Source organism: Dryobates pubescens, chromosome 28, assembly GCF_014839835.1.
Source record: "Dryobates pubescens isolate bDryPub1 chromosome 28, bDryPub1.pri, whole genome shotgun sequence".
NCBI classification, from domain to species: domain Eukaryota; kingdom Metazoa; phylum Chordata; class Aves; order Piciformes; family Picidae; genus Dryobates; species Dryobates pubescens.
This window is the reverse complement of record NC_071639.1, coordinates 11886924-11911367: the sequence shown is the minus strand read 5'-3', so window position 1 is coordinate 11911367 and position 24444 is coordinate 11886924. Positions and strand designations below refer to the sequence as shown.

Genomic DNA, 24444 nt, shown 5'->3' with positions numbered 1-24444 from the left:
GAGGTGACCAGAGGTATGTGCAGTTCAGAAGCAGGAACAGTCTCAGGTAGGGGAAGGCTGGCCAAACAAAATTAAGTTACTTTAATAACGTTAAGCAGTTTGACTGCACAGAATCATGTGAACTTTGTCTGTAGGACTGTGTAACTTCAAAGGGAGCCATTTATAACTATGTCATCTGTGCTGGAGGGAAGAATCTGACTGTTAATAAGCTAAGGCATTGTTTGGGCATGTTTGCAGGACACATGCAGGAGTAAAAGGGATTTATGCAGACAGCAAAATGATGCAAAGTAAGCTGAAAGCTTTAATATCGCATACAAAAGGCTTCTTTCTTGGAAGTGCCTCTCAAACGTTGCACTGAAAGTATTCCTGTCGAGACAGTGTGGTGCTACAAGGCTGTGGATAAATGCTCCTGGGTTTTGTCCCCAGCTCTGGATCTCACAAAGCAGTTTTTCGGTGCACAGAGAACACCCAGCAGTCGGATTGCTTAGGTGTGGCCTGCAAGCTTGCAGCGTCGATCTCCACGGCCTGAGCTCTTACAGAGCTCTGCCAGCTTGCTGTTGCAGGGCAGTAAATGCACTGTGCACAAACAGTGCACAATCCACTGCAGTCTAAAAAGCCAGTGAAGCTCCTGAGCAGGCAGTACGTGCACGTAGGCAGACAGGACACTGGAAGAACTTGTGCCTTCCTTCCTCTGAGAGCAGGTCAGCTCCTGGACTGAGTCATGGTACCTCCAGCTATGCCTGAGGTCTTCCAGGAAGGGCTGGTGCAGGTAGGTGGGATAACCAGTGAGCAGGCTGTGAAAGTCATTCTGCTCACAGATAGGACTAGCAGACATGAGTTCAGGCCTCCTCACTCTTGATGAGTGTTTGGATGGATGAAGTAGTGGCCTGGTGGACTTCATAGCTTTGAGTCTCCCAAGTCCCACTGGGGAACATCTTCAGATACAGATGAGAATTTTGGAATGGCAGAACTGAAGCAACTTACTCAGTTCTAGGCTGTGACAATAAGTGGTGCCACCTCTCACAACTGCCTAGTTAGTAATTTAGGGCCATAGCAGGAGTGGCAGCTGGGTGTTTGCTTACAGGTCTGCCACTCATGAGGAGAAGTTAGAAGGTGGCTTATAGTATCTGTTGAAAATCACCCCTCACATAGGCTAATGAACTGTAGTGTACTACTGTTCCAGCCTTAATGTTCCTTTTGCTTAAGCTTGGTTTTAGCCAGTTCTGGCTTTTAACATGAAGACACTTGCAGGGTTTTGAAATCAAGTAGTACAAATGACTAGGGAGAGGATATAGAATACAGAAGAGAATGTCTTGTGACACACTGCAGTTTTGTCTTTAACCTCAGAAGCCTATTGCAGAACTAGAAGTTATTAAAAGGTAAAATAATAGTAATAAAACACTCAAAAAAAAAAAACATACCAGAAAATAAAAGGATGGGCAGAGGAGATGGAGGGGTCCTGTGCAAGGAAGAGATGACATAGCCAGGACTTCTTAGTGTGCAAAAGGGGCAATTTAAGGGATGATCTGATTGAAGGCTCTGCAAGCACAGCATGGACAAAACATCCTTTAATTAAGGGAGGGGAAGGCAGGTGAGGAGAGCAGCAAATAGAATTAGTAGTTGCCTGTCAAGTTATCTTTAATATTTTAAATAGAGGTAGCTGAGATATGGAAGAGTTAAAGGACAGAAGGGTGTTCATGTAAAAGGGTCACACTGATCTCAGTGGGTAGGGACTTCCAAATTCACATATGGGACAGAAACCATCTCAGTGTGAAAGGTACCAGTCTCGGGACTGGTAATTGCTGTAGCCTGGGAGAAGTCACCAGGACCATGCTGCAGCCAAGAGCAGAGGGAATGTGTAACCTTCTCCAGCATCTGTTATTGGCCACTGCCAGAGGCAGGTGCATGCCTTTTGATCTGATACAGCATGGTTAGTCTGATGTGCTTAGGGTGTGGAGAGTGGAATCAGAAACAGGAATAGAAAACGAGGCGTCTCGAGTTTGGGGCAAAATTATGTTCCTTTAGGGAAAGTAGTTCCTAGATCCTGGTCTCACCTCCTATCTGATAAAAAGCCAGTGGCCACCAGAAGTAAGAGCATTCTGAGTAACTGCTGTTGTCTTTCTGATGATACAGCTGGCAGAGGACTGCTGCTTGACCATCGTTGGGAACCTCATCACGCCTGGCTCCAAGCTCGGGCTGTCGTTTGAGCGGAACGAAGACAAGCAGTACTGGCACATTAGTCCTGATGGCAGGATTTACAGCAAGATGAAACCCAAGCTGGTTTTAGATATCAAAGGTAAGCAAATGTGTTATCTCATTGCATTGTGTCTTAATCTCCTGGTGTTTACAGTGGGCTAGGCACTGAACGTGCCTATAAATTAAGGATGGTGCTAGAGTGACTTTCATCTGGAACCAAAAGGGACCTGATGAGCTTGTCTGACCTCTGAATTATACAGGCCTTAGGACTCCACTCCATTTTTCCTACACAGAGCTTAGTAACTCACAGTACTTGCTTATCTTGTATTCCCAGGGTCCACTCACTGTAGAGATCCTCAGTTAATTTTAGGTGGCACTGGGTGATGTGATGTGTATTTAAAATGCTGAGGCAAGAGCAGCCTGGCTTCTCATTAACTTTAATTTGTACAGGGCAGAGTTTCTGACATAGTAGTTGTAGATGCAGTAGCCAAAGGGTATCAGGAAAGCAAAGGCAGGCTTGTACCCTGATGTGTTTAGATGCAAGACATTTTTACATGTATTGATTAGTGGCTATCCCCTCATTGCAAACACGAGGCTCTGTCAGAGCAGCCCGAAGCCTGTGTGCACTTGATGTGTGTTTTACAGTTGCTGTTGTCACAGCAATTGGATTTTTGTAGCTGCTCCTTCTGAAAAGGCAACAAGTGGAATGATTAGCAGAACTGGCATAATGGGATTCACAGATTCATAGAACACCAGGCTGCCAGGGACCTCAAGGATCATCCTGGCCAACCTTTCAGGGCAAGAGTATCATTTCAATGAGATGGCACTGCACCCTATCAAGCTGGGCCTTGAAACTGTCTAATGCAGGGGAATCCACCCTTGGATGTCTAATAGTTTGAGTGGTGATTTCCCCCCCTGCCCCCAGATGTTCTTCCACAACTCTGCATTTTCAGGTGGGGGGCAGTAATCATTTTCTATAGCTGTTGGTGTCTTCAGCTGTTTTAAACTCTTGTGTTGATGCTGAGACATCCAACAGCAATAAACAAACAAACCAACCCCAGACAAAAACCAAAGACAGACAGACACCAGAGTCAACAGCCAGAGCTTCTGAAGTTCTGAACTCAGAAAGACAGGGCTGTCAGGGAAAGGCTACCAAATGCCTGCCCAGAACACAACACTGGCACTAATTGTCATAAACTCTCTTTACTGCCAGGAAAGCTGGTGGTGATGAATTCTAAAGTTAGCAAAAAGACTGCAGTTCAAGGGGGAGTATTTAGTCACACTAAAGTCAGTTCTGAGTTGCACCAAACAAGCAGAGTTCTGTGTTCTGCACTTAGACCTGAAGGACTTCACACAAACAGGTCTAGTGATAAAAGTGTAGATGTGCTGAGCTTAAAAGAAAAAGGGTAACTATGCAAGAACAGCTGCAGTTAGCTCATTTGAGGAAGAGGAACATCACCTGCTTGTGCCAGTTCTGCTGATCCATTCTTCAATCCACTCTTAGATTCTTCATCCATTTCCCAGCAAGTGAAGGCAGTTAACTGTGCAGTTTCCAGTGCCACCGTGTGGATGCACTGGCACAGCACAAAGCCTTGCCCAGAGCTCTATCCAGTCTCTTGTTCCACTGAAAACAGATCCCCTCCTTTCCCAAGAAAACAGGTTTGCATTCTGTCAGACCCTTTGTTGTACTTGCTGTGACAACTGTGGTCTGTAGCTCATGTTAGGTTTTTGTAGCTGCTGGTTAGGTTTATTTTTCCTGTGGGAGTTTCTGACCTGATAGTCCCTGCTTCCCCTCCCTCTTTCTGAAGAACTTTGCAAGTACTTCTGCTGTGTGTCTTTGCTGACTTTTAATAATTGCCTGGTGATGGCAAGGAGAGAAATCATTTTGGTACAAAAGAGCTGCCCTTAAAGTGCCTGCCTGTGCAGGACTCTTGTTGCCTGTGGTACTTCTGTCTGATACCTGTTAGGATCCGTATTTGTTCCACTCTTAGGAGCTCTCAGCTGCCAGGCTTGTCTTTAGCTCCCCTGGGGAGGGTGAGGCTAGAGTGGTGCAGAATGGAAGTGTCTTGGTGCTCTGTAGAAATGGTTGGATCAGATGGCAGCTTCCAGTGGGAATGCTGCCTGCTACTGCAGATGTGTTGTACTAGATGGGCTGTACCTATCCTACACTTCTGTAGCCTATACTGGATCTGAGGGGGGCAAAAAAGGTCAGTTCTGCCTTTCAGCTCTAGTTGAACATTTCTTAAGTCAGACTATTAATGGCTCTTCTGTGAGAACACTTGGCATTGCAGCATGTGGGTAAATGAAGCCCCTCTAAGAAAGGAGGCGATTTTGCATTGGGGTGTGTTCAGCTGCCAGAAGCAAGAGCTGCATGTGGTGTGATGCTGTGCATGGCATCTTGTGATGCAGCTGCTCACAACAGCACATTACCAGGGTGAAGAGGATACAAGGCCCAGAGCTTGTCCCTGGTGGGGTTGTGCTTGTATTGTCTGTTAGCAGCAGAGGCATCATCTTTAGAGCAAAGTGACAACTCTTGAGGGGAAACTGAACAGCCAAGTGTGATTTGGGGAAGTGGCAGTCTCAGGGGAGCTACACCTGCTTGTGCTGCAGTATGGCCTCTATTTCCCACCCAGCTGGAAAAGCTGAGGTGCTGAAGGGGTGGAGGAGCAGGCAGGCTTGTTTGAACATGAGTTCCAAAAGCAGGCAGAGTTTAAGTGCCTTGGAGAGAAGAGAAACTGTCTGCACTGGCACTTAGTAGGAGTTGCCCTGAGCCCTGGAGCACCTCTGATGCCAGCACCGGATGCAGTTAAAGGTGGTTTGGATGTGGTGCTTGGGGGTATGGTTTAGGGGTGAACCTTATAGTGCAGGGTTAGTGGTTGGACTTGGGTGATCCTGAGGGTCTTTTCCTACCTGAATGAATGAACCCTGGAGTAGCTGTCTCTGCTCCCAAGGCTAACCTGGCCTCTGACGTCTCTCTCCGCAGGGGGGACACAGTACGATCGTGACCACGTCGTCGTCAACACAGTCAGCGAAGAGAAGCTAACACAGTGTTGGGAACCCCTGGTTGTATAAACCCAGCTGAGCAAAGGTGACATTTGAATGAGCCATTAGTGCAGGCACTGCCATCTCTGAGGGGTCCAGGATCAGCCCTGAGAGCTTTTGTCTTCTCTTTGCAATTTCAAAAAGAACAAGCAACAGAATGATTTCACCTCCAAGATTATCATCCCTATAAAACCTTGACTCTCTCTCAACCAGTTCTGTTCTTTTTTGTCCTTCATCATCACAGCTTCATGTGCCAGAGAGTGGTAGTGTGCCCCAGGCTAGAGTGGAAGAACTAAAGGTGAGAGAGACCCCATGGAGTTAGAGTTGTGGCAGTGAGTAGCTAATCCAGAGTAGTCAATCTGCATAACCTTAACTTATTGTTAAAAGGTGGTTTGCTTCCTTTCTTAAGTGAGAGGAAGGCCAAAAAACATTAAGTGAAAGCTTCTTTTCTAAAGGACTGGAGTGCAGTGTGTATGTGGGTAGAGCAACTGGGCTGTAGGATAGAGAAATAGTCACTCCTGGAAATTAATATATTTGTTTCACTGAAACACTTGTGTTTACTGAAGGGTTAAAGGCTGCTAGCACACAGCACAACCGAAGAACTTTGAGTGTGTGGCTTCAAATGTAGTTAGTGCTAATAGAGCAAGTCCTGAATCAAGGGTTAAAAACCAGACCATCTCATGCAGAGGGGATGTAAATTAATAGGTGTTTGTTAGAGAGGGCTGGAATGGGAACAACTTGCCCAGCTCCAAGGCTGTCTTAACTTCCTGAGTCACAGGGGTTTACTACTTTGCTAAGTCACATTTTTACCTTTTAAAACCAGTTGCAGCAGGCACAGCCTTCCTGAGCTCCAAAACCTACAGAAACAAGAATTCTCAGGCAAAGATACAGCACCAATGCTGTGGTTAGTAATATTTCAGCCACTGCCCTTTGTGGTCACTGTGGAGAATGCCAGACCCCCAAGGACTTCTGGTGATGGTGGAGAGCAGCATCTGTGGTGGGCTGCTGGCTCCTGGGCAGTAGTGTCAGGCTGCTCCAGTTAAAGGGGCATAGGCAAGCCCAGAGAGGTGCCCAGTCACAAAGGCTGTGCCTGTTCAAAGAGTTACTGGTTTAGTAAAGAGCTTGTGACAGGACACAGTGATGGCCACAGGAGGTTCTTCTGTTGCCCTGCTCCTCACCAGGTTTTGTTAAGTTTTGCTTAATATATCTTACCTTTCTGTCAACATTAAAGTGTTGCACCATGCTGCTGTCTCTTGTCCTGGCTTAGACCAGTGTTACAAGCTGCTCCTAGGAGCACCCAGGCCTTTGTCTTGCATAGTTTTAAGTCTGTTTAAAACCAACACTTTCATTACTATTGTCTTGCCTCAAAGGCTCCTGAGGAAGTGCCTTACTCATTTTCTTCCTTCTGTACAGACCTACTGAAGTTTTGTTGCTCTGAAATCTGCTGCTTTTAGTTCTCCCTCGGAAATGTGTTGTTACTGGTTGCAAACAGTGGTACATTGTCATGTTGATGTGCTCTTGCTATATCTAATATAGCATTTTACAAATAAATTGAAGTTAGGTTGTTTTTAAAGGGAGAAAGCTGACCTCTTCCAGTTAGTTTTCTTTCTGTCTGGTGCCTTGTTTTGTCCATAATTTCTCTAACAGCCAGCTCATGAGTGAGTATGTGGTGTGGCTTGAGGAATGGATGCTTCTCCTAGACAAGCACCTGCTCTTGAATGCTCCTAGACAGGCAGCTGTGGGCCCATGCATTTGTACCTGGGGCCACAGTTCACATGCCTGCTGCCTCTGTCCCCTGATGGAAGCACTGCAGTGAGTGTGCAGCTCTTAATGAAGAGGTTACCACTTACCTATGTAATTGCAGGGGAAGTCACTCTGCAGCCCATCCCTGGCAAAATGGCAAGTTTGGAAGCAGACCACATCACCCTCCACCAGCAGTGACAGGGCCATGGCAGGAACAGGGCCTCCTGCTTGCTGACAAAAGCATGTCTAACCTACCTGCATCAACACTGTCACCAGCTGCATCTGTGCCAGGGGTTAGAATAATTAGCAGTTACAGATTGATTTTGTTCCATGCTTCTACTCCCATCAATCATGCCATGAGAGATTTGCCATATCAAGAGGAAAGTACTGGTCTAGAAACAGCAGTGTGACCACTCAGAATCATTAGGGTTGGAAGGGACCTCAAGGATCAGCCAGTGCCAACCCCCCTGCCATGGGCAGGGGCATCTCACACTAGAGCAGGTTGCCCAGAGCCACATCCAGCCTGGCCTTAAAAACCTCCAGGGATGAGGCTTCCACCACCTCCCTGGGCAACCTGTGCCAGTGTCTCACCACCCTCATGGGGAAGAACTTCTTCCTAACATCCAAACTGACTCTACCCATTTCTATATTTTTTTCCATCCCCCCCAGTCCTGTCACTCCCTGACACCCTAAAAAGTCCCTCCCCAGCTTTGTTGTAGCCCCCTTCAGATACTGGAAGGCTACAATTAGCTCTCCTCAGAGCCTTCTCTTCTCCAGACTGAACAGCCCCAACTCCCTCAGTCTGTCCTCATAGCAGAGGAGCTCCAGCCCTCAGCTCATCCTCATGGCCCTTCTCTGGACACCTTCCAGCAATAGGGGCTCCAGAACTGGACACAGTACCAGAGGAGAAACTCACAGGTTCTGAGAATGAACTGTCCTGAGGAATAATAAATATTAACCAAGGTGAAGAGTAGCAGGGAAGGGCCAAAGGAGAAAGGACAGTGGACAATTAAAGTGTGCTCACCTTTTCAGGACTCAGCCAAAATAGCTGGAAAATAGCAGCTCCTGACAGGGGATCTGGCTGCTCCTCTTACCCAAGGGTGAGGGTGCTCTGCAAAAGCCACCACTGCAGTCTGAATGTTGTCACCTAAGGGCCAGCAGGATTTCTTGTCTGTATCAACAGTGACAGGCAGAGTGTGAAAGAATCCAAGAGGCTTTCCTAAAACAAGCCTTGAAAAAAGTATGCATCCTCTGTGAGCTTTGAAAGGTGAAGGAGTGGCCAGGTTCCAGTGGAGTGTGCCAGTAAGGAGGGGCAGTGTGCAGGAGAAAGGTTAGAGAGGCTTTTATTTCTTACTAATGACATTGATCACCGTTTTCCCACGTGCATGGCCTCCTTCCAGCTTCTGAAAGGCCTTTGGAACTTCAGAAAAAGTGAAGACTTCATCAATAACTGGTTGAATCTACAGGAGAAAGAACAGGTGTCACTGCAGTAGGAATAAAATCAGGTGTCAGTGTCACCCTTTAGAAGTCCAGGAAGAAAGGGGGAGGTTTCTTTATAGTATTTAGGGCAGAAGTTGCCAGTGCTGCAGTCACTGGATTTGAACCCTTTTCAGGTACCCATCTGCATGCAAGAGAAAGCTCTCTGCTGCTCTTTGCCCAGGTTCTGAAACATCTCTGCTAGCAGAGTTCAGAGCCCTCACCTTGGACTCTTGGAAACAGTCCCCACACCAGGCTGTAAGGCCTTTTAAAAGCTGACACTGTGGTTCAACTTTTGGTGTCCACAATTGGAATAGAATAGAATTAACCAGGTTGGAAAAGACCTTTGAGATCATAGAGTCCAACCTATCACCCAACACCACCTAATCAGCTAAACCATGGCACCAAAGGCCTCATCCAATCTCTTCTTAAACACCTCCAGTGATGGTGACTGCACCACCTCCCTGGGCAGCACATCCCAATGATACACAGAGAAGGAAGAACTTTTCCCCCTGCCTTCTCCTATTTCTCTCCTGGTTTTATTGTTAATCCCAAGAAGTTTCAGCAGGTCAGCTGTTTTAGATACCCATCAATCCAGTGCCTAACTGCAGCAGGACTTGCTTTGGTACCCTTAAAAGTCCTGGCCACAAATGAAACACAAAGTCCACATTTGTTGCTGAGTCATTTGGCTACACTCAAGAACTCAGCCACTCTCTTCCAACAGCCATACATCAGAGAGCCCAGCCTGCACCAACTGCTACCATGGCATTAATTTTGTAGAGTAGTCTCCTGGATTGTTTTAGTCTCATTTCTTAATAATGAAGGTGAAATTACCCTGTCCCCTGTTCCCATCAATAACTAAAAGAGCCTGAAAACCCTACAAGCATTTGCTTTAGGCAGCATAGTGTACTGACAGAGGCAGAAGAAAGCTCAGCTGCTTCTCAAAACTACTTGTCACTGCTGCTCCAACAGAAGAGCCTTTTCTGTTGTCAATTTCTGAGTCAGCCTTCCAAAGGCCAAAGTAAGATCCATGCACAAAACAATCTACCACACCTCCTCCCAAAGCCACAAGAATACTGTGCAGCACTTCTTGCTCTTCAGCTGAGGAAGAAATGCAAGGTGTGAATGATCACATTTAAGGCAAAACCATCTTTGGTCAGCATCCAGCACAGAATGGCATCAGCAACGTCATGGACATGGACCCCAGGCAGCACAAACAATGAGACAATGGCTTTGGGTCAACGGAGCATCTGAGCAAACTGCAGCTGCTGTGGCTAGCAGCAGGGGGAACGTGCTGCTGATCAGCAGCCACTGCTGTGAGGAAGACCAAACACTTGCTCTCATAGCAGAAGCTTGGGTAAAAACACTTGAGTAACCTTGTTGAGCCAAGCACGAGTGCAGCACTTGTACAAGTACTCACTGTTAAGGGCAGAGCAGCACAAAGCTGTGCTTCAGTTAAGGGGGGGGGAAAAAAGGACTACAGAAACTCAACCTGCTGGAGCATGGACACAGCTGACCCCAGCAGGGCAAAAGGCTGCTGAGAGAAGGGGAAAAGTATTCAGGGATGAAAGCAGTGCAGCAGCACAAGGGATGTGAAGCACAGGAGAGTCCAGGGCAAGGCAGAAGCTCATTTCAGACACCTGGAGCAGCTGAGGAAAAAAGGACCAAGGCAGGCAGCAGTCATTGATGGCAGGTTGCAGCTTATAACCCTGACAGAACAAGGTACATTACACCCTTGGCCTATCAGGGAGAGCTCCAACACTGCATTTGAAAAGTGGTGACACAGGGCTTCAGGGGAGCCCTGAATTCAGCCTCACAGCTCCAAACACTGCTCTGCAGCCAGCACACACTCAAAGCCCACCTCTACATCCATGTAACCTCTAGCACTATTTAAACACTGGCTTTAGGCAGTGCTATAGAGGGGCATGAATACTGAAATTGATGATCCTGACAATCTAGAGCATTAAACATTTTATCTGGCTGGCTGGTCAGCCCCATTGTTAGCCTAACCCTGAAAGGGCTGACCCTGTTGGAGCACAGTGATTCACTCAGCCTTTACCATAATCCACTGACTAAGATAAAATTTCTTCCTGTGAGCAGACAAACAAGCAGGAGAGCGTCTGCTCTGTGGTGAATGTGTGCTAACAAATGGAGCTTAGCTGGACAATAAAAGCACTGCCTATTTACAGCCACGCATCAGTTCCTTGCCAGAGGACACCTATTTGTTCAGGGAAAGAGGGATTAAGCTAAAGTCTGGGAGATAAAGGACTGCATGCACCCAGCATTGAAATCTTTAGCTGAACACAGATTGGGCCTGAAAGGTATTTTTCTTCCTCTTCATTCTCTCTGATGCAGGACACACTATAGAAATGAATCTCAGGTCTCTTGAAATGAACTCATGTGTTTGGAAAAATAAAGAGAGCAATTGCTGATGCTGAGGAAGGCTTTCCTCCATGGAGCAGAGACGTGGCACCTCAGCCAGCCCAGCTCGGAGCGCGGCGGGCGGCACACGAGCCGCTGGCAGGAGTTGGCTGGTCAGCAGGAACGGAGCCCCACACGAATGGCAAAGGCAAGCCCACTCTTGGAGGCCCCCATTCCTGTGGCACAGCCTGAATTCATCAGGGGGGACAATTAAGAAAAATCCATCTTAGCAATCCATCTCTATCCCTTAGTAACCTCCACGCTAGCAACAAGTTCCTCCAGTGGGTGTGGAGCTGCTCCTTGCCACTGGAGGGAGAGCTGGGGCCTTCCAATGCTCAGGAGACAGAAAGCACAAAGCAGAAAGGAAAAACTGATTAAAAGAAGTGCTCTCCCTCCAAGGGCAATGACAGTGCACTGGCTGTCCCCCAGGTGGTTAGGGATGGCCCTGTCCAAACTGCAGGCTTCCTTGCTTTGTAGAGCCTCCCTCCCAGCTCCTGCCTCCCCCTGAGTCTGCTCACAGCTTGTGTACCTGCTTTGGAAAGACACTGGCACAGACAAGAGCTGGGATGTGCCCCACCAGACATCACAATCTTCCTGAGGGCAAAGAGCTGCTTGTCATTTTGGCTAGCTGAGTTAGAAGATAAAGGCTGTCTCCCTCCACAGATCACCACTGTGCCCAAGTGTGGTCTCTGAGCACCAGCACAGAGCTTGATACTCTCCTTCAGCCCTCAGCAAGTCTCCTTTCAGTGTCAACAAGAGAACAGCCCCTGGCCTGTAGCTCAAAGAGTTACCCCTGCAGCACTTGGGCATCTCCTGGAGACAATGCCCATTTGGCACATTGCTGTTTCTGCCCTATAGCTGAGCATCTCCTCTGCTCCAATCAAGTTCCACATTCTTTGGGTCTTAATCCCATCCATCCCTTTCTTCATGCTTCCTTCCCCTTAAAATGGTGGCCAACACTGTGCTGAGCTTCAGACTGCCTGCCAACAACAGGTTCTAGGGGCTCCTCAGCAAATTACACTCTCAGAACCAGAGCTGTCACCCCACATGTCACTGCTGTGCTGGGCACAGCTCCCTCCTGCTCTAGAGCCCAGGAGACTGGGGCCAGTGCTCTACAGAACTACACCACTACAGCAGGCTGAGGCAACACATCTGCTTAAATACCTGCTACAGGAAGAATGTCCAAACCTATCTCCAAACCCCCCCTTTGTCTTCTTTACAGAAGCTCCTGATGTAATCACACAGCACTTCCACAGAGAGCATAACCAAGCTACCATGTCCTGCAGGAAGAGGAGCAGATGTGTTTCAATAAACACATTTTTGGGGGTGGATAGAGGTTCCTTTTGGAAAAGGACTCAGAGCTTTTGGCACCCTCTCCTTGATCAACATCCCTGAGCTTTAGCCAACCAACCTGGCAAGCAAAAGCACTGCAAGAAGAAAACATGCTTTGGTTCTTAAAGAAGTGCAAGCTTTGCACTCCAGCATGGGGAAAGATGGTCCAGAACAAGTGTGAGTGACCAAGGGTAGGCAGAAGCACTGGTCTCTAGCAATTGTTGACATTTAAGTACAGAATTGCTACCCTAGGGTCCTTTTCCAGACAGGGAGAGTAAAGCAGGCACCACCCAAGGGCAAGTCAGGTACCTTAAGATACCTTGGCACAGCCAGAAAGACAAAGCCTGGAATGAACTGCAGAGAAGGACACATTGAGACATGGCAGACATGGAGAATGTTCCAAGCTGTCTGTAGCAGGAGAGACAATTCACTGACATTTCAAAAGCACTACAGTCTGAAGCACTCAGAGCTGTATTCACCCCAAATGAAGTTGTTCAACTGCATGAGCTCACTTTGAAGCCTTCCCCAAGTCTTCTTGCAACACTTGTATTGCTTTGTGATGCTTTTTGTTTGTTGGGGATTTTTTACTCTCATTTATTCTCTTCTGCTCAAATACAATTTCCCATAACTGTGTGAAAAGAAATGTTTATGGTACACTTCCCCCAGTCATTCTCTGCTGCCTCCTTCCAAACACCCACTCCTCTGAATGGACCAGCTGTCCATTTCAGACAGCTCTTCTGTCTACACAATGAAAGCTCATAAATCTTATAAACATCTGGCTGAATGGAACACATCTGGGCCTTACAAAATCCTGATGCTAGCTCAGGTGCTTACAATGCGTCACAAAATAGAGCCAAATGCTGCTAGAATGATGACTCTGCAGACCAACAGTCTGGTTTTGCACAGAGAATAAAAGACCAAACAAACATCTTTGTCCTGATGATCATCTTACAGCAGGACATCCAGAGATGGATGATGTGAATTCCAAGAGCCACAGCTCTTCATCTGACCTGCTTAGCAGGCAGAGAACACAGAATACAGAATTAACCAGGCTGGAAAACACCTTCAAGATCAAGTCCAACCTATCACCCAACACCACCTTACCAACTAAACCATGGCACTGAGTGCCTCATCCAATCTCTTTTTAAACACCTCCAGGGATGGTGACTCCACCACCTCCCCGAGCAGCCTGTTCCAAAGCCTGACCACTTCTTTCCATAAAGAAACTTTTCCTTATATCCAACCTAAACCTCCCCTAGCTCTAGTAACATCCCCCCCACACTGTGATGCCCCCTTCCAGCACAAATACCCAGACTTTCCATACCTTTCCAGCCTCAACCAGTTGTGCTATTTCATCCAAGCTTGGCCCGCTGGGTGCAAAAAACGCCCACCGGTAATGGACTCCTTTCAAGAGGTGCTGCAAGAAAGAGCACAAGTACATTTGAAAATCATGAGCAGAAACAGAAGCTAAAGTCAACAGGAACACCAGAGAAGGAGCTTAAAGACATGGAAATTATATGCCAGTGTCTGAAAGTAAAAAAGGAGTCACCTAGGCAGATGGTCATCCCTGCCTGGACATTTAATCCACAACAGGATCAGGGTGAATTGTGTCCAGTTCACAGGCTGGTTTAGGTTGGAAGGGACCTTGAAGCTCTCATCCTAGGTTCAACTTCCCTGCCATGGGCAGGGACACCTTCCACTAGCCCAGGTTGCTCAAGGCCTCATCTCACCTGGCTTTGAGCCACTTCACTGAAGGAACATCCACAACCTCCGTGGGCAACCTGTTCCAGTGTCTCACTATCCTCACTGTCAAGAATGTCTTCCTAATCTGTAGTCTAAATCTGCCCTCCTCGAGCTTCAATCCATTCCCTCTCATTCTGACACTATAAGCTCTTGCAAAAAGTCCTTTTCCAGTAGCCCCCTTCAGGTACCAGAAGGCTGCTCTAAGGTCTCCCCAGAGCCTTCTCTTCTCCAAGCTGAACAGCCCCAATTCTCTCAGCCTGTCCCCATCTGGGAGGTTCTCCAGCCCTCTGATCTTTTCGTGGCCTCCTCTGGACCTGCTCCAGCAGTTCCATGTCCCTCTTATGCTGGGAGCACCAGAACTGGATGCAGTGCTCCAGGTGAAGTCTCATGAGATCAGAGTAGAGAGGCAGAATCACCTCCCCTGCCCTGCACAAGTCAGGTAGTCGAGTGAAACAACCACCTTGACTCTGCAGTTAGAGCCAGCATGACCTGTTACACCAGGGAGTAGTACTGCTGTGTGCTTACACACACTCACAAAGGAGGTGAAATAAACCCAGCAGTGTGACCTTTAGAACCTTCCACCACCATGTCAGTGATTAAATTTTCCAGCACCACATCTGGCAAAGTCATCACCATCCACTGACTGATGGCAGCTGACATGAAAAGCACTCTGGGAAGATCTCACAAGTCAAGAGCACCTCCTCTAAGTCATGAGAGGAGTAAGGGCCATCACCTGCCAGAGAGATGATTTTTAGTGCATGGCATCCAATGCTCCTCATCACAGAGACATGCCAGAGGAGTGTGGTATTTCTCCCCAGCCTTTTCATGCTGCTTTTGAGCTCTCCTTTCAAAGCATTGCTGCAGGTCTTCAAATCTCATTCAGCCATGCCATCACAGGAGTACCATAGCAACTGCTTGAAAAGCATTCATTTGGAGAGCAAGCACACAGGTTGGGAGAAGAAAGGAAAGTTCCCCCAAGCCTCCCTGGCAGAAGGGTTTAAGATCCACTTAGGAAAACTAGAAAAAACAAAAATCAGTATCACCATGCTGACATATGGGCATGAGAGAGATGAAAGACTTTCCAGCCACCCTCAACCACTTATTACTCCCTGGTGCTGGAACAAGATAAAGAGAATCAGTCATGGAACAATGTTTTGAGAGAAAGCCTGACCAGCCTAAAGCAAGTAGCAAAATTACCCTCGGTTCAATGAGGCAGGGATTTGCTCTGCTGACTAAGAAACACGAGCTGTCAGCAGGGCTCACCAGGGAGCCCACACAGAAAAAGGTCACCATGAAAAGCACAATAAGGAATCCAAACTTCAAAGCACCCCAAACCACCACATACACCAATCAGCACCACCCCACACATTTCTTTTCAGTGCAAGAAAGAATGAAAATGCATCTGAAGTACACTTAGTGCTGCAACAGATGCTTCCAGAGGAGCCACATGACAAGGATCCAGGCCACAAAGGAAGCCACTAGAACAATAAATAATCCTACAGAATAAAGGCTTCTGTCACTTACCTTCAGAGTTTTGGAACCAACAGTGACTCCTGTTTGCAACATGCCATCAGCCACCCCAAGTTTGTCCATGTTGATCAGGAAAGGTGTCACCAAGGTAACATAGGTTGCTCCTGACCATTTCTTCAGGAGATCCAGAGCCCACTTCTCAGTGGACCCACCAACATTATCAAGGATGAAATCAAATCTGCAGACATGTAAAGAACAGGTTTTAAAACATGACTGGGGGGAGGGGGGGGAAATCATCATAATGAAGCTAATTCATGTCAGAAATTTGCTGCAGTTCCCATTGTTACATAGTGCTCTGCTGCAATCATCTGTCTGCAAGAGAGTCCCAAGGCTCCTGCTAAAGCCCAGCTGCAGTGTGCAGCGAGAGGTCACTGCCCTGTGCACAGCAGACACAGGCTGCTTAGGTAACTCACATTCCAGAAAGCAGACTCCTAGATGCACTACATCCTCAGCTTGCTTAAAGCCTTCTAGGGCTCTTCAGCCCTCCCACTGAGACTGCTGGAACAGTCTTGAGGTGTGGTGCTAGCCCTGACCACCACATGTGGAAACCAGCCTGGACTCACACCCTGCCTAGGACTCTCTCCTGTACATGCTGTGCTCAGGTGAAAGTCAGTTCCAGTGGCAAAGTTTTGCCAACAAATTAATCTGCTCACCCTTATCTCCTCATATCTCTTCCATGAGCCAATTACCAGCTTCACTCTAAAAGTCTTTTTTGACCTTATTTGTTCTGAGGCCATTTTACCTCTCCTGACAGCTCTTTTCTTCACATCTACCTAACTCCAGATGGAACCTAACAATGAAAGGGGTCTAAAACCTTCTCCTCCACAGGATGGGCATATGCAGCCTCTGGCAACAAGCCACAGTTCCAGTGTTTCTTCTCATTACCTCAGCATGCAAGCCTGTAAAAACTGAGTAGGGCAACAGGGAGCTATGCATCTCTTCTGCTAGATGCAGCTCATTATCATTTTCATCTGTAAGTTGCCAGCAATCTCCAGATTGCAGCAGATCTGTATAGACAAACATCTCAGCCAAATAACCTATAAACACAGAGGGGAAAAATACTTCATGCAAATTAAATGGAACAGTTCTTACCTCTGGAAATCTTTCCTGCCTGTCTCTCAAAGATGTGATTTCATCTTTAAGTTCAGACAACCTAACAGTTAACTGCCAGCAGGAGAAATTAAAGTAATGAAAACTAATGCTCCAAGGAAAAAAACCCACACCAAAACCTAGCTCCTTATGGGGGCTGAAGAGTCAGTACAACTGAAAAGGGGCTGGAAATAAGAACATCCCTCTCAGTATTCCTGACTGATCAGTTTAGCTGTATCATAAAACTGCACCCTAGGACACAGCTGTGGCTATCTCCTACAAAGGATCACTGGCTAGAATGGGTGTTTAGCACTGAGGATGCTGAGTTGCACAAAGACAAACTCAGCACTGCCTGCAAACTGCAAGGTTAATTGCTGCCCCTCCTGCCCATACAGTGCTGCTCCCCTCGGAGCTGACAATCACACCACACTTAGTTAAACACCTCCTGACTTCTCAGCACAGCCACCACTAAGACTCTTTCACAGATTGAACAGCTTTTCTTTCCCCTCCCAGAAAGTTAACTCAGTCCAGCTAAAAAGAGCAACATAAATACCATATTCAAATACATGTCACAGAAGAGTGAGCTTAAACAGATGGAAAGATTACAAAAGCAGAAAAGGAGAGACTTCAGTTCTAGAGAACCACCCCCCCAAGCTACTTTAAACATAAGTGCTGTGACAAGATAAGTGTGATTGTTTATCAGAGGCAGCCATACCCAACCTTACAGAAGAAAGATTTACTCCCAGTTGAGTTGCACAGTGGCTAAAGACCTTCAGGCAAGTCGTTTAACTGCTTCATTACACAGCTCATCCCTCTAGAAGCTTAGTTTTACTATTTGCTAACCTCACACAGGATTTCTGAGGCTCATTTTCACTTATTCAAGTTTTGTACATGCTCCAAGTCTTGGCTGAAAGCTGACAGAACCATTCAAATGGGTGTCAGTGAAGAGAAGCAAGTGAAGCTGAGCTTGCCTCCACAAGCCCAATTAACCAGCTTAGTCTCACAATGAAATCTGGGCTTGGGATACTGACTGCATTCAAAAAAGGGCTGGGGTGAATTTGCTTTACAAAGTAATGCTTTAAAAATGGAGGAGGTCACCAAATAAAAGGAGTTCTGATAGACTGGAGTCAAGCAACCAAAAGGCAGGAGGTCTGACAGCAACACAAACACCTACAAGGGCAAGGCTTTCAGCTGCTCTTCCAGATTTCCAGCTTTGTAATCAATCACATCATCTGCTCCAAGCTTTTTCACCAGTGTGCTGGCATCATGAGAACAAACTGCTGTCACATGAGCACCCCAGGCCTTCACTAGCTAAAAACAAGAAGAAGAAAAGGTCCAAAGTTTAACATGTAGTGAAATGCTGAGAACAGTTCAACAAGCCCAAATCTCCCTCTATTTATGCAAGAAGTGAGCACCTTTAGCAGAGAGCAGGGAGATTGAGAGAATGGGTTAGGTTGAAAGGGATTTTCAAGGTCATTTAGTTCCAAGCCCACTGCCATGGGCAGGGACACCTCCCACTAGCCCAGGTTGCTCAAGGCCTCATCCAGCCTGGCCTTGAACACCTCCAGGTGGGGTGCATCCACAACAGAAAGATGCTGCAACATGAGGTGACACCAGTTAGAATCAAAACCCCTCCAAATTAAATGAAAGCATGGAGAAAGGACAGTCCACAACTAATGGATCAAAGAGCAGGCTGACTCCAAAGCTCAGAGCCACTGGAATGGAGACAGACAAGAGGGCAGCAGGGCAAAGGCAGTGAAAGAAGGCTGATGTAAAGCCACTGCTTTACACGCACAGCACGTCAAAGCCTGCTGCCTCTCTTGCCATGTGCCCATCCACAACAGCTACACTCTCCATCAGGTTTTCTACTCATACACTAAGTCCTTCTCCTATTCATCTTTCAGTCAGCTCTGCTCCATAATGAAAACAAGCCAGAGATTTCTGAGTCCCACAGATCTCTCACAGCTCCTGCCTCTCACAGTCCCTACTTTCTATTTTCAACTAATACAACAGCACAAATGGAAAGCAGTGAATCTGAAAATAGTTCACATTGATCAGATGGATCAGACAGATGGATCAGTACCTTGCCATTTCACTATTCCTTCCCAATGATTATTTTTTTGTCATATTGAACAGTTTGGAGATGCATCCTGGGCATGCTGGGGTTTATTACCTGTACAGCAAATGTACCAACTCCTCCTGAAGCTCCCAATATTAATATTCTGTAAGAGAAAGAGAAAATTCATTAAATACATTAAATATACAGTTCCTATGCATTCTAATGCTCCTTCTACATTTAGCCTGTATCCTGGGCTAAACTGGAGCAATTACATCACCAAATGATCCCTCCCCAGCAGGGAAGGGAGATGAGGAAAAGCAGAAGAGAGCTGTGGGTTGAAATGAAAATAGATTTAATCAAACAGCAAAGCTAACACCAATACAAATGTGTAAAGTTATACACAGGCCAGTGACTGTACAGCAGCCACAAGAAACAGGAAAGCAGTCCTCAGGAGCAGGCAGAGCCCAAGAGGAGACCACCACCCCTCAGCAAACTTCCCCCTTTATCCTGAGTGTGATGGGACACACCTGTAGCCAACTGCAGTCAGCTGTCCTGGCTGACTCAGAGCTGCTGATGGCCTGCAGCCCATGGCTGGGCTGGGATTCTGTCCCAGCAAAACCAGGACAAGCTTCTTCTACATTTCTGACACCAAATAATTTTAAGCAATAGGCTGTATTTGTTGTCCAGTGTTAGTGGTTGACTCCTCAGCAGGCAATAATGTGGCTGAACACTGCCAACAGCATTATCTCAGCACAGCCAAAGGGACTTCCACACCTGTGCTTTGCACTAACTGCAGGCATTTCTCATCCCTGAACCCTGTCCCTGACCTCACTTTTCCAAACAGAATTGTTTAGTTTGGGAAAACAGTTAAGAGACCTCTCCTCTCCCAGACTGGGGTCTCCTGAAGATAAAAAACCCATCCAATTCACCAACCCTTTACACAAATCAGTGTTAATCTAGGAGAGAAAGTAGGTCAGTATCACATTGCCAAGGGAGGCTGGGGACTTCAGAATACATTTGTCCACATGACAAAATATTTGTCTAAAAGAAAGACAAAAATACAATGAAGAAGCCTCACCACAAATGAGTTTTAGTCCCTATGAAATTAAGCTATCTGCCCTCTTCTTTAGGCAAAAGAAGGCAGAATTTTTCTAGCCCAACACACCCCAGCAAGACCCTGGAAATGCCACACTGTGCAAACTGACAAACAAGAAGAGTGCAAGAGCCTCTTACCAGAGTCTTAGTGGCAGTTCATTTGAGCTGAACACACCACCCTAAAATGTCACAAACCCAAATGCCAGTCACAGCTGTGTGAGCACCTTACTGCCAGCCAGCTAACCACTGCTCACAGATTTCACCTGGGGACTTTCTTCAGCTAAACTTCACACAGTGAATTAGTAAGGAAGCCTTGAAGTCACGAACAGTGCTTGGACTCTGGACCCATTTGCTAACTCTAGGGCAAAAGGAAGATCCACAGTGAAGTCCTGGCATAGGGTTGGGGAACATCATGTTCCTCAGAACTTCTGTTTGCCAGAAAAATTTCATTATCTTCAGAAGCTGCTGGTGTTCCTGTTCTAAATCTCACTGGGGTGGATGTTAAAGGAAATTGCTTTTCACAGTGCAAAATTGCACTACACAATCTGGAGTCTCAGTTTACACAAATTCTTTGAAGTAACCGAAGAGACTTGGCTTTGGTCACAGTATCCATTTTAAAATGCTTCCTCTTTTGTAACTGATCAGATTCCAGTCCCTCCTCTTTCACTGATCCAAGCTGCAGAATTCAGATTCAGAATCTGAAACCACAATGCCTGCAGCTTTCAGATCTGCCAAAAATGACTTATCCTCAGAAGCATGCTGCTGACAACAGATGCCTGGAGCAACATTCTTATTTAGATCTTATTACACTTGAAAAGGCTCAAGGATGCTGCACTCCAGATACTGGATTAAGCCCATCTTCAGCCTTACAAAGGACAGCCACAATAAATCCTTCCAGAAAAACCTTGTCCAACTGCCTTTCCAGCTCTACTTCTTGCTTAAAGGGCATTTCTTCCATGACAAATGCTGGAGAAAGCTGTTGCTTTAAAATGTGCATTTTGCTCCAGGATTTAGGTAACATTTTCAGTTTAGGGGAGCTGCTTGGCTGGGACTTCTTTTTATTTCCCCCCCACTGAGATTCTTCAGGTAGAAACACCTTCCAGACACAGTTTGTTCCTAAGCTACATGGGCTATTTTCTACAAAGCCTCCCAATTATTCAAACTCTCCATATGCTGTGACTTCAAGAAAGCACTTCAGAGGAAATCCTCATCACAAAGAGGACATAGAGATGTTGGAGCAAGTCCAGAGGGGAGCAAGTCCAGAGGGGAGCCACAAAGATGATCCAAGGGCTGGAACACCTCTGCTATGAGGATAGGCTGAGGGAGCTGGGGGTGTTCAGCTTAAAGAGAAGGCTCCAGAGAGATCTTAGAGCTGCCTTCCAGTACCTGAAGGGATCCTTCAGGAAGGCTGGAGAGGGGCTTTTCATAAGAGTGTCTAGAGACAGGACAAAGGGGAATGGTTTGAACCTGAGGGACAGCAGGGTTAGACTGGACCTTAGGAAGAAGTTCTTCAGTACAAGGGTGGTGAGACTGATGGCCACTGCTTAGAAGCAGCTCATCAGTATAAAACACTAAGCTTTAGCACCAGAATTATTTACTTACCTTTTCCCACTACAATTACTTTGGTTCAGCCCTCCAACTTGCTTCACTGCAGACCATGCTGTGAGGCCAACGTATGGTAAGGAGGCAGCTTCTATGTGAGTGAGACACCTCGGCTTAAAAGACACCTGAAAGAGAATCAGCCACGTCTAAGTCACACAGCAGATGCTGTGAGAGACACTGAAATACTTCAGCATGCTTCCCTGCACTGTGGATTGTGTATTCCACACTTTCACCTGTCTTCATAACCAGCTGGAGCCTGTATCAATCCAAGAAATAAGTTACTCAGACAGTGAAGGGGAAAACAGAGTCAGTCTTTAAGGCTTTGGGCTGTTAGCCACTCTTCTGAAGGCTTACCTCATTTCCACTAGCTACCACAAACTCTGACAGAGTGCCCTGCTTCCATGGAGGAATTGCTGCCCACACCTAAAACCAAAGAGAAAACAACCATCAGTTACTGTGGCTTTGCACATGATTCTATACCTACATGCAGAAGTTGTCTCCAGTATTGATTTTTTCCCAATTTGCAGAATGTTTTCACTCTTGCTTATCAGAAACCATTGCCAGACTGACTAAATGAAGGACTGCAGAGCTAGGTAAACAAATTGTTCCAGGCTGTGCAGAAGACAGGATTTAAAAAATCTTCAAACTAATTCCATGCCCAGAAAGCCCAGATTGGAGGGGATGGATCAGAATCTGCTACACTAAAACTGGTGGAATAGGGAAGCATCTGGTGAAGGTGAAAGCAAGCAATATTCACTGGGGGGAACTCACAAAGTGGCTCTCAGGTTATGCCACAGTTCTCACCCTAATTAAGTTACTAAAGAAAAAAAGCCAATGAATCCCCCTCCTGTTAGAATTCTATCTTCAGTCACAAATGAAGCACCTCCAGTGTGCACTTAAATAAGCTCCCTTCTTGCTACCAGTGAAATACACCAAAAAATCAAACAACAACAACAACCCAACCAAAAAAATCCAACCCAACCAACAACAAAACACCCAAACTCCCCCAAACAAACAGAAGGTAAATGCAACTGCAGAAGCAAATCTGGGAAAGATGATGTTTTGCAGAGTTAAAAATGGTAGGGGGAAAAGCATTCTTGGAATTTACTGCCTCAGTCAGTGGGCAGCAACACGGGGGGGAGAAAAAGAGCTTTCTGAAGAGGAAAAGCAAAGAGGAACATCTCACAGCGTATTTTAACCATACATTTTAGAAAGGGAAAAAGAGCTTGGTGCTAGCACCTCATCTCCAGGTTTGAAGTAAGACACACTCAGTCCACATTCCATGATGACACCAGAGACATCTCGCCCAAGGGTGAGTGGAAATTCAGCCTCTGCACTCTTGAGCTTCAGGGGATCTCGCTTCATGTTCAAGGCGGCTGCACCGTAACCACCTGCGACACAGCAAACCAACCAGGACACAACACAGTGAGTTTCCAGTTACTAACTGGACAGTTCCAACTAGAGAGCACTGCCTATACCTCATGTGCTTCATTTCTGTCAGAACTTCAGCATGCAAAAACTCTGAAGTGGTTTCTGCTTTTGCAGATGAAGGGCAGGTTTCATTCTGGTTCATTTGTCCACGAGATGGCTTGCCATTATAAACATATTTAGATGAAATCCACTGGAAATGCTCCCTTTTCCAACTGCATCATCACAGAATGGCTTAGGTTGGAAAGGTCCTTAGAGATCATCTACTCCAACCTCCCTGCCATACTGACATGAAACAGTACAAAAGGAGGCACTTCAAAGCAGTATGAAAGTGTGGTTACTTCCAAGACTTTCACACTGACCAGAACACCAGCTGCAGCCCAACAGCTCAGGTGGGCCATTCAACAAGTACCCTCAGATGCCCCCTCATCAAACTCACACCTATGTATGAAGATCTTTCTGCATTATTAGAGACCCCAAGCACAGATTACAGCTGCATTAGCAGGCCCCCTGCAGATGTCTCTGCAGGCACTACTGAAACTGAATTATATGCCGAGATCACTTCTCAACATGAAATACAAAGTCTTCCACTACCACAACCTCCTTCTTGTGTTTCAAACCTTGAAACTTAAGGGGAAAGAAAAAATCTGATTAAATGTGCAAACTACCAAGAGTTGGTTGGTGAAAGACAAAGATCTCCTGGACAAAGATGACAGCAGGTACCCAGGTGCCCCCTCACTAGTGGCGTTCAAGGCCAGGTTAGATGAGATCTTGAGCAACCTGGTCTAATAGAAGGTGTCCCTGCCCATGGTAGGAAGGTTGGAACTGGATGATCTTTCAAGTCCCTTCCAACCCAAAGCATTTTATGAATCTATACCAGTTCAGGAAGAAAGAGCATGACAATGAACAGCATGGTTTGGATCAGGTCACACACGCTAGCTTTACAGCAGCTTTGACCTTCAGCCTCACTCACCACAGAGACAGGAAAATCCAGCACCTGAGGGTGGTTGGCAGGGGCTAATCAGGAGCCTATCACCACCCAGCTGCTGCGGATGGGGTAGGCGGCCAGGAAATAAATCCCACCATGGTTGTGCTCACAGAAGGAAACTGACTTGGGAGCTGCAAGCTTGTAGAGGACAGCAGTTAGTCTGACCCCTGCAACACACGCAGACTTTGCTTCAGAAAGGTAATGGCTTTTTGTGCCCTTCTGCTCTGGAACGGATTTTTTTTCCCCAGTTGCTAATGAAGGCTCAGGTCAACTGCTGCTGCTTTGCGGCAGCCCAGGCAGGTGCGACCAGGGCAGGCCTGTGCCGATGTCCGTAGGGTTCGGAGGCTGGGGGGCCAGGTGGAAGCCGCGTTCCAAGCATACCCACTGCGATCACGCCAGCCTGGTCCCGGCCGCTCGGGCTCGGCACTTACTTCTCATACTAAGATCGATGGGGTTCAGGCTCGCAGCGTGAACCTTAATGATGACCTCGTTCGGGAAGTCTATGATGGGAAACATCATGTCCTTGGTGAATCGCAGCACGTCGTTGCGGCCATACCGGTCTATGACCCAGGAGGGCATGGCGGACCGCGCCCGCGGAGAGGCGCGGAGGCCGCGGACCGGAGGCTGCCCGCCCATCCGCAGTGCTCCGCGGAGCGTCCGCCTCACCAACCCCCGCGACAGCATGGCCTGGGGGAGCCGG

At 46.9% G+C, this 24444-nt stretch overlaps 2 protein-coding genes across 2 annotated transcripts in view; one reads left to right on the top strand and one right to left on the bottom strand.

Annotated features, from left to right (window-relative positions):
* CRYBG1 (crystallin beta-gamma domain containing 1) overlaps positions 1–6473 on the top strand; it is a 42321-nt gene extending 35848 nt beyond the window's left edge. Inside the window, exons 20-21 of the mRNA XM_054174031.1 lie at positions 2134–2296; positions 5180–6473. Coding sequence (XP_054030006.1) covers positions 2134–2296; positions 5180–5268 — 252 coding nt within the window. The 3' untranslated portion in view covers positions 5269–6473. The remainder of the gene's footprint in view (positions 1–2133; positions 2297–5179) is intronic.
* Positions 6474–7980: 1507 nt separating this feature from the next.
* RTN4IP1 (reticulon 4 interacting protein 1) lies at positions 7981–24430 on the bottom strand. Its single transcript, XM_009896422.2, has 9 exons — positions 24176–24430; positions 22568–22719; positions 21683–21751; positions 21329–21453; positions 18746–18794; positions 17747–17883; positions 15478–15661; positions 13535–13627; positions 7981–8441 (listed from the first exon to the last, which is right to left on the bottom strand). The coding sequence occupies exons 1-9, from the start codon at positions 24426–24428 to the stop codon at positions 8325–8327; spliced, it is 1179 nt and encodes a 392-aa protein (XP_009894724.2). The 5' UTR covers positions 24429–24430; the 3' UTR covers positions 7981–8324.
* Positions 24431–24444: the final 14 nt, after the last annotated feature.

What these genes read in the sequence shown, in the direction of transcription:
- RTN4IP1 (XM_009896422.2), bottom strand. Translation starts at nt 24,428, where the DNA reads ATGCTGTCGCGGGGGTTGGTGAGGCGGACGCTCCGCGGAGCACTGCGG. An exon ending in CATCGATCTTAGTATGAGAA is followed by an intron (nt 22,720 to 24,175) that starts GTAAGTGCCGAG and finishes GCTGTGTCGCAG; the next exon opens with GTGGTTACGGTGCAGCCGCC. An exon ending in AGTAATTGTAGTGGGAAAAG is followed by an intron (nt 18,795 to 21,328) that starts GTAAGTAAATAA and finishes TTTCTCTTACAG; the next exon opens with AATATTAATATTGGGAGCTT.